Source organism: Gavialis gangeticus, unplaced genomic scaffold (assembly GCF_001723915.1).
Source record: "Gavialis gangeticus isolate Ggan-Ray unplaced genomic scaffold, GavGan_comp1, whole genome shotgun sequence".
In the NCBI taxonomy this organism is placed as follows: domain Eukaryota; kingdom Metazoa; phylum Chordata; order Crocodylia; family Gavialidae; genus Gavialis; species Gavialis gangeticus.
In genome coordinates this window covers 14,477,298-14,491,072 of record NW_017729019.1, presented here as the reverse complement: position 1 = coordinate 14,491,072, position 13,775 = coordinate 14,477,298, and the positions used below count along the sequence as shown (strand labels likewise).

General features: G+C 46.3%; 1 protein-coding gene across 1 annotated transcript in view; it reads left to right on the top strand.

Annotated features, from left to right (window-relative positions):
- Nucleotides 1–6,743: 6,743 nt before the first annotated feature.
- UHRF1BP1 (UHRF1 binding protein 1) overlaps nucleotides 6,744–13,775 on the top strand; it is a gene marked incomplete at its 5' end in the record, with an annotated part of 36,411 nt that continues 29,379 nt past the window's right edge. Inside the window, 8 exons of the mRNA XM_019513763.1 lie at nucleotides 6,744–6,920; nucleotides 8,113–8,151; nucleotides 9,155–9,246; nucleotides 10,203–10,392; nucleotides 11,079–11,219; nucleotides 11,863–12,033; nucleotides 12,609–12,713; nucleotides 13,081–13,258. Coding sequence (XP_019369308.1) covers nucleotides 6,744–6,920; nucleotides 8,113–8,151; nucleotides 9,155–9,246; nucleotides 10,203–10,392; nucleotides 11,079–11,219; nucleotides 11,863–12,033; nucleotides 12,609–12,713; nucleotides 13,081–13,258 — 1,093 coding nt within the window. The remainder of the gene's footprint in view (nucleotides 6,921–8,112; nucleotides 8,152–9,154; nucleotides 9,247–10,202; nucleotides 10,393–11,078; nucleotides 11,220–11,862; nucleotides 12,034–12,608; nucleotides 12,714–13,080; nucleotides 13,259–13,775) is intronic.

Here is a 13,775-nt window from a genome sequence, read left to right as displayed (position 1 = left end):
TTTTTTTTTTCCGGTTTGGCTTTTTGCACCTCCGGGAACAAAATAATGGGAAACGACAGATCTGGTGAACAGAAGGAGATCAGCTTTATGGCTCCGTATGTCCTGTGCTGCTGCTATCCAAGCACAGGAAATATTTGCTCGCTTGCAATCAATGCTGCCAGACAACTACAACCGTAAACATTGATTTCCAAATTCATTATTTATTGTTATAGCCTGGCTTCAGGCCAGCAGTCCGCTTTGGCTGACGTCCCTCTCGCAATAAGTAGGTTTTCTGGCATCGAGACGTATTCACAGACGTGAGTTCTTGGAGTAATGAAATCCTCTTTCGATATCTTTTTTTTAAAGTTAGTAATGGGGAAGAGAGGTTGATGCTCCTCTTTCCTCTCTGTCAAAACATCCAAACAATTGTGACTGAACTGTATCAAAGCTAAAACACTGGGAGTTCAGAAGCTGCCCAAGAAGTAAGGGATTTCCCCAGAGAACTGGCTCTTACCGTTCAAATCCAAGTAAGCCACGGTGGTTTAAGAAGGATTTAAAGTCATCTAGGCAGTGTTTTAACTGTTAGCTTGTTTTGCTAGTTATCGTTAAGAACAGCTACTCTGACTCGCCTGCTTCCTTCCTCAGTCCAGGACTTGGCATTGTAGTATCGTTACAGGCACCTCCATGCTGAAAGAAAGTAGTGATTCAGAGGCAAGTTCAGAAAACTGGGAAGTGTTTCAGGGCTGGAAGTGACAAGGGAGGCGAAATTAGTTACAGGCCGCAGTGGGCTGAAAAAGGAAATCTGCTAACAGGCCTCATTTTTGAAGCATATTTTGGCAGCCCCAGTGCTTGAACCAGGTAAAACGGACTGGACAAAGCCCAGAAGACAAATTGTAGGGAACAGTCTTCCAAAGGTCACAGGGGCGCAGATGACATTGGGCATTTTAGTTAGAAATGAAAAGCCTTACTATGTGCTGCATCTCCAATTTCCTATTGCTGCAGCTGAGAGTGAAATTGGAGTCAAGCCACTTGCCAGGTTTCAGTGCATGTTGGTGGTTAAGCTTTAGCCTGTGTGCTGCAGGTGAATTTTACTTCTCTTGACTTTCTGATGTTTGCGGGGAGGAGGGCAACAATATGTACCACTACCCTTGTACGGGCACGTGGAGAATGTGAGTTGCTTTGGTGGCTCGGCAGCAGCAAGGCTCCTAAAGGAGAGAAAGGGGCTAGGTTCAATTTGTTCTTGCTGGTTGTAATCCTAGCAGATTAAAGAAGAGGGTTGTTTGAGCGTTGTCGATTGCCCTCTGTTAAAGAGCTCTGGAAAGAGAAAATGCAGTATCCCATCCAGTCCACTTTCTCAACAGCAACAACCTGCTTCCATTTACTCTTTATCCAAACCAGCAACCCATGCTGCCAAAAATTTTACTGCTGCTCAGCATGAATGGAGAGAGGACTGACAGCAAACATCTGTTCAAATTGTGTCCAGTCTCACAGGTCCTTCCCTTCCTTGAAAAGGACCAGAACTTTTCTTTGGAGATGTGCGAAATTCCTGGAGCTGTGCTACTGCCCCCACCCACCCCCTGCTTTTACAGATACCTCTCCAGCCTAGCACACACTTTTCCCCTTTAAATTGATTTTTAATTTGAATATAGCTTCATCTGAGAGTCCTCCAACCATTCACAAGGAATCACTTTATCCTCATCGGGGCGCTCAGAGGTGGGCATTGCTGACTTCATTATACAGATGGGGAAATTACAGAGAAGTGATTTGCTGATAAGAATACTCTGGAATTGGGACTAAAAATCCCTGTTTCCTTAGACACGCACAGTTCTTGCTCATGACCAGGAATCTGGGTTTTCCAGTGGCTGTGGAAAAACACAAATGTTCTTATTTGAAGGAGAAAAATGTAGATATTCTCCTTTGAAGAGGAAAATCCACATTTTTTTTTCCTTTAAAGGAGAAGACCACTAGAAACTACAGGTTTCCCCTTGCAGGCTGGCAGCCTTCTAGCTTGCAAGGAGCTGCTGGAGGCTGGGGGGGAGTAGGGGAAGGGCAAATGGAGGCAGGGGTTGCCACGCGCATGTGTGCACATATACGCATGTGGCCGGCATGCAGCCAGGGAGGATGGTGGGAGCAGCTCCAGCAGCTAGGTGCCAGTAAGTCTGTGGGGGGCAGGAGTTGGAGGATCAGGGCTTGGGGGCTGTCTTGGGGGCTGTTTGTGTGACAGGTGTATGGAAGGGATGAAGTCTGTGCAAGACGGTTTCTCGGGGCATCCATGTTCTGCCTTGAAGCACCAATCTAGCTGTGTGCGCCACTAGGAGGTTTGGTTAGTGATCCACCGACTCATTCTTCATTCGCTTAATGGTGTGCATGTCCCCTTATTTACCATTGATTTTGTTCTTATGTTGTGACACAGAAGAGTTACAGTGTCTTGGTGTGGTTGCAGTCTTGAGTTCAAGCCCTGCCTCCAGACTTGTTCTCTAGTCTGCTCCCAAGTGAACTCAGCTGTAAATGGATACCAAGCCATTTAGTGTGGGGAATCGGATAGCTGGATATGACTTTCACCACATCGCTCCCATGTGTGCTGTTGGCTACACAAACTGGCATGCCTTAAGCACGCTAGCCCAAAGGGCTACGAAGCTTAGAAAATCTTTGACTTGTTGCCGAGTCAGTCCCATCCCTCCCTCCTGTAGACCTCCGAACCTAAAGGTTCAAGATTTGCTGTGGCTGGTGACTGGAACAGTTTACACTGGGGGCTCTTCTGCACTGTCTTGCTGGACTGCCTGTGATCATCTCTATCTGCTCCATCAGGACTCCCTGTGGCCTCTCCACTCACATGAATACAAAGCAGATATTTAATCGGGCTGTATGTAATATCTTGATCAGTGTCTGGGTTTGAAGCCTTCAGCTCTGCACTGGCTGTGGTGGTGATGCTGATCATTGTTTGATAAGCCTGTTTTATCTCTGCAGTGCTCTGATACAAGCCAATATGGCTGTTCGAATATACTGGTTGAGAGCAGCAAGTTTCAAGTGGGGAAGTCTAGCGTAGGACTGGGGTTGATTTGGGTACTGTTCCTTGCTGTGCCCCTGTGAGTAAGCGACTTGTCCCTCTGTGCGTCCGCCTCCACATCTGTGCAGTGAGGCTCTTTGACTTGGTTTGCAAAGTGCTCTTCAGTCCACTATGATGTTCTCTGTACCTATCCCAGAGGATATGACTGCTACAGCTCTTGGGAGACTTGGTCTATTAGTTCAAGTCACGGAGGCTCACATGTCTCTCTCGAGGTCCTGGGTTCAATTACTTGTGATAACCGAGGTGATAGCCATGACCCTTAGCTCTGTCCATGTACAGATGTGCAAAATTTCACTGTATACATTTCTCCCATGGACCTGTTGCTTGTAGCGTACCACACACACTGGAAGCTGTAACTCGGTACACTTGAGATTTCACTGCGTGGTAACCGAGAAGCTGTGCTGATCTTGGCTGCCTTCCCAGGTGTCATTAAATTAGGGTGGTTTCCAGCTCAAAGGAGCAAGTTGTCTAAAGTCAACACGCTAGCCTCGGCTGAGCCTGAGACAGTGGCAGGCGTGTTGCACCCTCACCTGTTGAGCGATAAGGAGTGTGATGCAGTAGTTAGTCAAGTCTGGAAAGGAAGACATTGACGTGGCAAGTTAAAGTGGTAGAGTTCTCCTAGGGCTCCAAAATCACCTTGGATGGAAGTGATGTAGGAACACAAGTAGGTGAGTTCATAGCTGTTCAAGTCCTGCTGTCTCTCAGCTGGAGCTACTGTCCAGGACAGCATAAGGGGTGTGTGGTTGCAAGGAAATACGTAGCTGCTTCTTGGATCCTGTCCTGGCATGGTCTCCACTTTGGAAAGTAATCTGTTTTTCTGATCATCCAGTCTTCCTAGCATCCCAGTCAGCTTTACACTACCACAGCCCCTCCCCTCCCCTCTCCTGCTTTGCTGAGCTGCTGGCAAAGTTTGCTCAGGCCTGTCTTTGTGCCCTTCACAATGGGAGAGCCCACATGGCCAGTTCATGGTAGAGGGGACTGCAGCGTGTGACTAACGTGCGGGATCCATTCCTGTCCCGGCTCACAATGGGGCCTTTCTTCTCCCCTTGCTGGGCTGCCAAGCAGAATTAGAATTAGCACAGAGGACTGTGTGAAATTAGCCCCTGGCTTAATTTGGCAGAAAATCACCGACCTTTCTGAATCCTGCTGCCATCTCGTGTGAGCCACAGCCCGCCGCTGGATCTGACGGCGTGCCTTCTGCAAAGACAGCCATTCCAGCGAGACGCTGGCCATGAAAAATCCCCTTCTGGTTCTGGTCCCAGTCTAAATGAGCTGCTACTGCAGGTTGCTGGCCTGTTTCCCCAACCCAGAGAAAACTGATCCTGCAGCCAAGTCTGGTTCATGCCCTTCCCCCAGCTTTTATTATTCCAGTGCAGAACCTACAGGCTTGCACAAAAGCCAGCTGTTTTGGCAAAAGCCAATTGCAGAGGTCTTTTCCCATCTCTGTCCCCTGCTCCTGGGCCTCTAGCAGCCTTCAGCTGAGTTTTTTCAGCCCTTTGTAGGCATCACCTGACTTCTTTCCAACTAGCATCTCCCAAGACCAAATATTTGTTCTTAAAGGGGCTCTGCCTCCAGAAAGAGCTATCCTGGTGCCTGGCCCCTAGAATAACAGACCACCACGTTAAAACACTTGTGTTGGGGCAGTAGCATAAATAGAGGTGGCAGTTATCCCTGGGCGTTGGCTGATCCCTGGGGCAATGGAGGCCCCACGGGAGTCTGCCACCACTGTGGCAGCAGCAGCTGGGTGCGGGGACACTGCTTCACTGGGCGTGTGCAGCCACCACCGAATTCTCTGTTCCCATTGCTGCTAGCAAAAAGAATTGGCCTCGGCACTAAGGGGAGGGGCCACAAATCCACTAGATTTAGGAAATGCAGGCCCGTGGTACAGACCTTGGTAGTTACATTTCTGTGCTGAGGAGCCTGTTTGCAGTGTTAGTCCTGACGTGGGGATCTGAGCCGGAGCTTTCTCCAGCCGGATAGACAGAATTGGATCCTGTTTCGGAAATGCACTGTGGCTTTGGACTCCCCCAGGGCTGACTCATTATTTAATAACCTAATTAAACCAGTCTCCTCATATATATGAGAAACATGTTTGTATCCTGGAACAGCTCCCTCAATATGTTACTGTAATTTTTGCTGCGAAGATGGGACTAGCCAGACTGAAGCCATCCAGAGCTTTGGAGTGACCTTCTTCCTAATCTTGCCATCTGAATGGAGCATCATGCAACCTTGTGAGGGAGGAGCTGCCTAAACTAGCTTCACCGAGACCTCATACAGATTTCCATTTTTGGGAATTGAGTGTTGAATGTCCCTGTCCCTGCATGGGCTGCCCCAGGTTTGTGTGCTGAGTACCTTGTTCACGATTGCTGACAGGGGAAGCAGTGGGCTTTTCCATAGAAGTGGTGAGTTTCCCCTGTGAGTAAGGAAAACTTCCCCGAGATTTCCAGCAGCTGAATTCTGTCTGGCTGCCTTTTGTTTGCTTCCTCTTTAATGCACTAGGATCTCCATGCAATTTCTACTGCTTTTGCTGATGGAAGATTGTCAACAGCTCCCCATCACCTCCTCCATAAATTGCTGAGATGGAAACAGTGAAGTCTCTTGGGAGGAGGAACCGAAAGAGGAGAGATCAGCAGCTGTTGTCAGCCAAAAGGAGGGAAGAAAGAGAGCTTGGACGGATCTCTCGGTAGCAGGGTTAGGACTTAGGTTACACGCTGGGATGCTGCCCAAGGAAAGTGCTTGGCTCTGAGACTAGAATTTAAAGAGAGCGCCCCTGAAATAAGTTAAAATCCTTTACTACTGTCAAGTCTCGCCTTTTGTTTCTAATGATTTTGCTTCCTGTTCCTGCCCACTCTGGTTCTGTTGGTTTCTTATTTTTCCCAGTGCTGTAGGGGACTTCTTAAATCTCTTAAACTCCTTATTATTTTGCTTTTTCTTTTCAAATACTTCAAGTGTCAAAGCATATGATGATTAAAGATATTCGCACCCAGCAAGATTCTTGACTTGAGCTGCCAAGGCAAGCTGTGATGCTGAACTTGCCATAGATGTGTTGTCATATGACAGGTGCCTAGGGTAGTGGGAACATCAGGGCAGAGTTAAGGGGGTTGTTTTGGAGGTAGCTTTAACTTTGCCACTAATGCATTAAAACAACAAATGTAGAGCTCAGTTTAACAACACTGCCTTACAATCCATGGTATATACCAATGTTACAGGTCTCTGTCTTTTTCTCTAAGTTACGGATATGTGCTTGCAACCTCAGGTCATATTTAATGCAAGTTTCTCTGGGATGGATGTCCCGTCTTGGTAAATAAATAGAAGGAAATATTAGTTCCATGCCATTTCTCTCCCCTCTCTCTGCTTTCTGCAGTCTGTTTTAGAGCGCCAGTCACCATAATATTCAGATGCAGAGTGTTCCTGAAACTCTCCTTGTCCCGTTTCCATTGAAATCATTGGGAATTGGCTCAGGGTCTGTAAATGAGAGTTAAGAGGAGTCGGCACATACAATGCCGGAAAGGAGTACTGTGGTTTGATGAACCATGACTGGCCACTTTATTACCTGTTTGTCTGTGTTCCCCTGTTTTGTTTTGCCAAGATCCTCACCCATTTGCAGGTATTTATAATCAAAATAACCCATCTTTTAAGTAGAGAGATGTTGGTTTTCAGCAGATACTTTGGGGCCTGGAGTCTGATTTGTCTCTGATCTCTTCTCCGCAGGTTTACCAAAAACCTCTCCCCAGACAAAATCAACCTGAGCACACTGAAAGGTCAAGGGCAGCTGACTAACTTGGAACTGGATGAAGAGGTGCTGCAGAATGTGTTGGAGCTGCCCACCTGGCTTGCTATCACACGAGTCTATTGTAACAAGGCTTCCATTCGGGTAAGTGGACATGCTGCACTAATGGCATCTTTCAGACGCAATCAAGTCCACTTAGTGCCAATCACCATTTGATATAATTTGGGGCTTTCAAATAAAAGATCTCGGTGAAATGAAATTCTGGCAGGCTAAGCATTTTCTGTTTGTTGGACCCATGACACGCACTCTTTTCTTAATGGTAAAGAAATGAAGTCCTCATTCCAGATTCCCCTTGTGGATGCCAACCTCTGAACCGGATAGCAATGTAAATGTGAGGCTTAATTATTTGGGGAGTGCCATTCACTGAAAATCTACTTGTGCCATAGGGTCCATTCAGTAACTTATGGTTAAGGATCACATTTTCAATAATCAGGACTTCTGAAGTAGCATACCAGTTGGGTAAAATGGCATGAACAGTAAGTTGCCAGGCACCTTGCCAGCCTTAGCATCCACAGTTACCCCACTTACTTGGATAACCACGATAACAGCATATGTGTTTGCAACTGTCCTTTTGCACACGCAGCTGGGGCTCTGCATTGGGAAAACTTTGTTCCGGGTGGTTTTTGGTGCAGGAAATCAGCTTTCTTTTAGTTGATATTTGACAAGAGATTGTGTAACCTCAACACATGCCAGGCGTTGGATTAAGGCAAAAGTGTTTTAGCTTTCAGAAATGCCTCTGTGTGGTTCTTCTTTGCCAAGTGATTGTTAAAACAGGCTGCTCTTACTCACTCGATCTGCTCCTTGTGTGTATGCAGAATCAGATCTGCTTAATTTAGAAACAAATGTTAGCTCTTACCCCTACTCAAACTACAGAGCAACTGTACCTCAGAGGCTGTAAAATGGATTGTTTTTTGGGTTTGTGCACAGCCTACAAAATTACTAACTCGATTCCAGATTGAACTGCAAAATGATTGTGAACTCATTACACACAGCAGGGTTGTTCATGCATAAGAGAAATGAAAATTTGGTTTGCAGAATATCTATTACTGGCAATGATACATGAGATCTAGAAGTTAAGTGTGATTTACAGGGCTGGCAGCTGGAATCTCTCTTCAGTTGTCTATAGGAGTCCATTTGATCCAGAGTCAGTGAGATGCCATGGATGTGGATTGTCACCACGTAGTCAATTGATCTCGGGTGGGCTTAACTCTCTCCTTTAATTGCTCAAACCTTCCAGTACCGAATCATTTCTGAAACCTTAGCTTTGTTTTTACAGATCCAGTGGACAAAACTGAAGACACACCCAATCTGCCTGGTAATGTTCTTGCTTTCTACCTCTTCCTTGGTTGTTTGCTATAACTTATATGTAAGAGACTGGTCTTACAAAGGACACTTAGTTCTTACTGCTGGAACTACGGGTGTTTCAAGAAGTTTGTGATGTAACATTTTAGCTATTAGCACTTCTCTAAGGTCACATGATATGCGAATGGTTTTTACCATGCAGGTCTTGTGTAAGAATCTTGTCTCTAGTGCAGAAAGCTGGACAGACAGGTGATAGCCTCTTCTGAAGCTACAGAGCTCTTCTGTGTTACCTGCTTAGTGGTCCTGAGAGGAAATATCTTTCCTCCGAGGACATGGTGAGATTTACGCTGGTGATATTTCCACTGGCCTGTTTGTACTAACCTTGCTCTGAAAATTCTTATGAAACTAGATGTTGCTTCAAGAATTGCAAAGTGCTTGGCCAGCTGTGTACAATTGCAGTGAAATGCAGCAATCATCTAGGTCAGAGGTTTTCAGCCTGTGGTCCTCAGACCCCTGGGAATCCAGAGACTATATCGAAGGGGTCTGCAAAAGATTATCATGATCAGTCAAAACTATGTGGATACTCACACTTACAAGTCAAAGGGGTCCGCACCTCCATTCAAAATTTTTTGGGGGTCCATAAATGAAAAAAGCTTGAAAACCACTGAGCTAGGTGTGTAAGAGAAATGGAAAGGATGGGATCCTTTAGTCAAAACACTGGGAAAACTTCCCTCCATCTCTTCCCCTGCAACTTTTATGAGAATTGTCCGTTAAATTTCAGTGGCCGTGCAGACGAGAGGCTTGTTGTTTCAGGTCTCATCTGAAATGCCTACAAACACAGTGAACTCCCTTGGGAATAAGGAAAAATGGAGTCTACCTTATTGGGATGGTCGTCGTCTTGCTTTCTACCTCTGACTCTAGCAGTTCCAGGAAGCCTCTAGGTGTTCCAAACTTCAGGCCAAACTATTCATGCTAAAGCTTAATAGGTTTGTGTCTCCCCTGCTTCTTGTTTACAGTACTTGGATAAGGTGGAAGTGGAGATGCGAACATGTGAAGAGCCTCGGCCACCCAATGGACAGTCTCCTATTGCTCTTGCTGCAGGTCAAAGGTTGGTATTTCCTGACCCTGTAGTTAGTTTTTAGCGTAGTGATGTTTGTTTGGTAGACATATGGTTTCTCCAGATGAACAGTGGAGGAACCTTGAATGAAAATGAAGAACAATCTTTTTTTCCACCTTCTGACTTGGGAGGAGGGTTCCTTAGGGATCTCTACAGATGGCTGGATTTGACCTAGACTAGATCCTTAAGAATCCCCAGCTATGTTCCTTGGAGGTGTTGCATTGCACTTCATTGCCTTTTGGTTTGGAAACCAGTCATTAGGGCTTTTTGCAAGCCATCATTTTTGTCCTTTTCTAGGTGAAGTCCCTGTTTTCCCCCTTTGTGAATACCTGCACTACTTCTCTCCCCTTGGGATAGAGATCCTGAATCTTCTCATTTCCAAGGCCTCTGACTAATCCCTTTCATGACCCCCACACCTCTGTTCTGCTTCACCCCTTCATCTGTGCTCCACTGTATTCCCAGCACCTGCCCAGCAGTCTCTTCTGTCCACTCGTGACTCATTTCTTTCTTTTACATTCCTAGCCTAATGGAGTGAGAAGTAATGTGCTTGCCAGTTCTGTGCCTCTTCTTCCCAGAAACCTTCTGAAGACTCAACCATTCCTTGGGGCTCTGGTTACAAGGAGTGCCTTGCTGTTTATTTAGTCTGTACTGGGCTTCCATCACTTCCCATGGTCCTGGCTACCATGACAGGACAGTTGTCTCCTCTGGGCACTTTCGTACACGTTGCTGCACTAGGGCCAAAGCTTATTTTTCTACGTTGGGTATGCTGACCTAGAACGCAGAAAATGGCCCTTCTGGAACTAGCCTATCTATGTAGAGCCAGGTGGCAATGGTCTGAGTATCCTTTTTGGACCTTCTTTCTGACATATACGCATCATCCACTGGTCAGCCTGGTAGGGGACTTCTATTGTAGCAACTGATGATTTTAAGGATCCTTTTCTTTGCAGCGAGTATGGCTTCGCTGAAAAGGTGGTGGAGGGGATGTTTATTGTCGTCAATTCCATCACTATCAAGATTCACTCCAAGGCCTTTCACGCCTCTTTTGAACTATGGCAGCTCCAAGGATACAGCGTCAACCCCAGTTGGCAGCAGAGTGACCTGCGGCTCACCCGCATCACTGACCCTCAAAGAGGAGAGGTAAGAGTCCTTTTGCACTGACAGCCACAGTGTGCATTTTGGGGGAGTGGAGAATTGGGGAGATCATTTCTGAAGTCTCCAGAGAGCCTGATGGAAAGGAGCACTTATTTCTGAATTCTCAGAAGTGGTGGTGTATGAAGAAGTGTTTATAGGGAGTCCCAGTGAAACCTATACCATTGCGTTTACATCAGCGCCTGCTGGGGCTGGAGGAGCTGAGCCAGTTCTCTTACCCCACCTCCACAGAGGTGCTCCTTTTTGGGGCAAAGAAATGAGAGAAGCTCCCAGCAGCCTTGCAAAACCAGTAATCCTTGCTGTGGTTGCTTTTTTGGAGCACGACTGTGTCCCTCTGTTCCTGGAATTTCTCTCCCCCTCACCCCCCACCAATTCCACGTATATTAAAATAACTTTTCTAGCTTGTGCACTGCTATAGGTATTGTGTAAGTAATGCCAGTGGGGGGCGGGGGGGCAACTCAGCATTGCTGCTGCTGAGTGCTGGCTCCAGCCAGGCTGTAGCCCGGTGCTTGTGCCCCACCACTGGTGCAGAAATCTAGTGGGGGTACATGCCCCTTCAGTGCATTGCCAATGTGCACTGTTATTACATACAGCTATCCTCATAGCCTTGAAGCTGGTGGAATCATTAACTTTCTTCTCTCTGCCTCCACATTTCCGTTTCTTTCTTTGGGTAGGTCTTAACATTTAAAGAGCTCACCTGGCAGACGCTTAGGATAGAGGCTGATGCCACTGACAATGGTGATCAAGATCCCATTACCACTCCTCTGAGACTCATTACCAATCAGGGCAGAATCCAGATATCTCTCAAGAGAAGGGTGAGTATCTATCTCCACCCACAATGGACACACCTTCAACTGACTCTTTCTCTCTCTCAGGAATAATCTCCATACTGAAGTGAAAGTTAGAACTGAGAAGAGACCTGTAAAGACACCGTTATTGCATTGTGCAGTGATAAGCGTTCCCTCCAGTGCTCCTCAGGCTTTTTTTCCTTCCGCCCACAAACACAGAGCCCTTGATGTAATATCACCCTGTGGTTTGTGTAAGAGGAACACGCTCAGAACTGCATGCAGCTGGGCAGAGAGTGAAATATTTCCTTGTCATGCTCAAGTCAGAGTATACTTAATCATCTTTGTAACTGTGTGATTAAAACACTGGTAGGTTTAGTTGTACTTGAAAAAGAAGCAGGGAGAGGTGGTAAAATTCCACATTTTCCTGAGGTACAGTTGGTCATTTGTTTCCTTGGGAGGAGATTAGATTCGAGTGAGTGGGTGCTTGGCTGACAAGTTTGGGTACTCCAGACACCTGCCAGTCAAATAAGTGAACCCGTCCCACCCTACTTTCTCTCATGATTTCTGGTATCACATGCTTTAACAGTGCTACTGTCCGTGTTTACCAAGCGAAAGAAATGCAACTGGTTAAAATGACTGAACTCCGTGCTTTGCTTTTCTGTTGGATCAGACAAAGGATTGCAATGTGGTGGCCTCTAAGCTCATGTTCCTCCTTGATGACTTGCTCTGGGTGCTGACAGACTCTCAGCTGAAAGCAATGATGAAGTATGCAGAGTCCCTGAGTGAAGCCATGGAGAAGTCTGCCCAGCAGAGGAAGAGCATGGCTCCAGAACCTCTCCAGGTAAGCAGTCATAAATGTGGGTGTCACAGAATAGGGAGAAACGGCTGTGCTGACCTTCTGTGTGAAAATGCAAATTGCTCCTTGCTGAGAAATGGTAGGAAAGTGTAACCTGTATTGCGTCCTGTGGACATCAAATTGTGTGAACTTCTAAGTAGAGCCATCACTCCTGGAGGAGGGTGAAGGAAGGGGTGAGCGTTGAGTACACCTGTAGGGATTTGGCTCGGTAGAAATGGGCAAGAAGTGTACTCTGGAAATATTTTCCACTTGGTAATTTCAGTCCACCAGTTTCTGTCTCAGAATAAAGTTCTAGGGGCTCTAGGATTATAAAAATGATCATGCAGTGGGATGAGGATGAGCCAGGGTGCTCAACAGAGAATATTACCATTCTGTTTCTCTTGGTGTTCTAGTAAGAGGCTCACACGGCTTGCAGATGTTCATATTGTTCCTTTGTTTTATACAGAATGTATTGGTACTTTAGAGAATTTAAACAACTGCTTCTCCGGTCACTAACCTTGGAGCATCCTACTCTAACCCTTGCCATTTTTTTTTTTTTGTTCACAAAATGCTATGCCAAGTTATGTACCAATAGTTGCAGCAGAGAGAAAATGAAATTAAGGGGTACAAGGCAAGGGATGAAAGACATTTTCAGCAGAGACTTGCAAAACGATGGAGAGCATGAGGTGAGGAGACAGAATTGTGTCTCCAGGTGGTGGGAACTGCAGATTCTTAATCTGATGCCTGGTCTGCTGGGTCTGCTGCCTCTACTTATTTACAAGCTGGTGAACTGTGACACTTAGCTGTGCATGGTCTTTGTTAAATGGCATCTGAAGATCGGGCTGATAATCTCAAAATCTAATTCTCTCTTGTTTGGTTCTTTCCTTATGTCCTGTGACAAAACATTAACCAAAGTCTCTTGTTTGGGAGCGCTGGGTAAGCTTTTCCAGTATGGGGTGCAACATAGGATGCTTCCACTGCATTATGATTTAATTCCTTTCTTTCCCTTGGTGACGTTCTAGTCATACAAAAGCCTTTTTCTCTATGTGCTAGATTACACCACCTGCTCCTGCTGCCCAGCAGTCATGGTCCCAGCCATTTGGAGGTAGCCCAAATGCAAGCAGCATTGGCCAATACTTTGAGAAATATGACATGAAAGAGTCATCCTACCACCTGCTCATCTCTCGCCTAGACCTGCACATCTGTGATGACAGCCACACGCGGGACTCAGGTACCCAACTGAAAGCAGCACTAAGGAGAACTTGGAGGAGGAGGAGATTTTTTGGGGGACCCATCTTTCAGGCACATGCATGTAACACTGCACTTCTCTGTTTCATAGGAATACTTCGCAAGGTAGGGGTCAGTAGCACAGCCGTAGCAGGCTGACATAGAAAAACAGTCTATATGTTGAGCCAAGTGTTTTGAGAGCTTTCCTGACTCTGTGGGGTAGTTTAGAGAGCTTTCCTGACTCTGTGGGGTAGTTTAATCTAGGGACGGAGGGAAGTCCCAGTGCTGGGGAATTGAATGCTGGCTTGAACAAAGCACCGGTAAGGCACTGTCCAGGAATAGTCCAGTACTGCCCAGAGTGGATAAATTTGGTTTGGTCTCATAAGCTATCCTGAGCAGTACCACAGCAAGGGTGGTGCCCCAGGTGCACTGCCATTGGGCACTCCCACATGGTGGGTGCCAAATTAAATGGAAATAACTTGATTTTATGCTGGGTGCTCAGGACCACACACAAAGAAAAG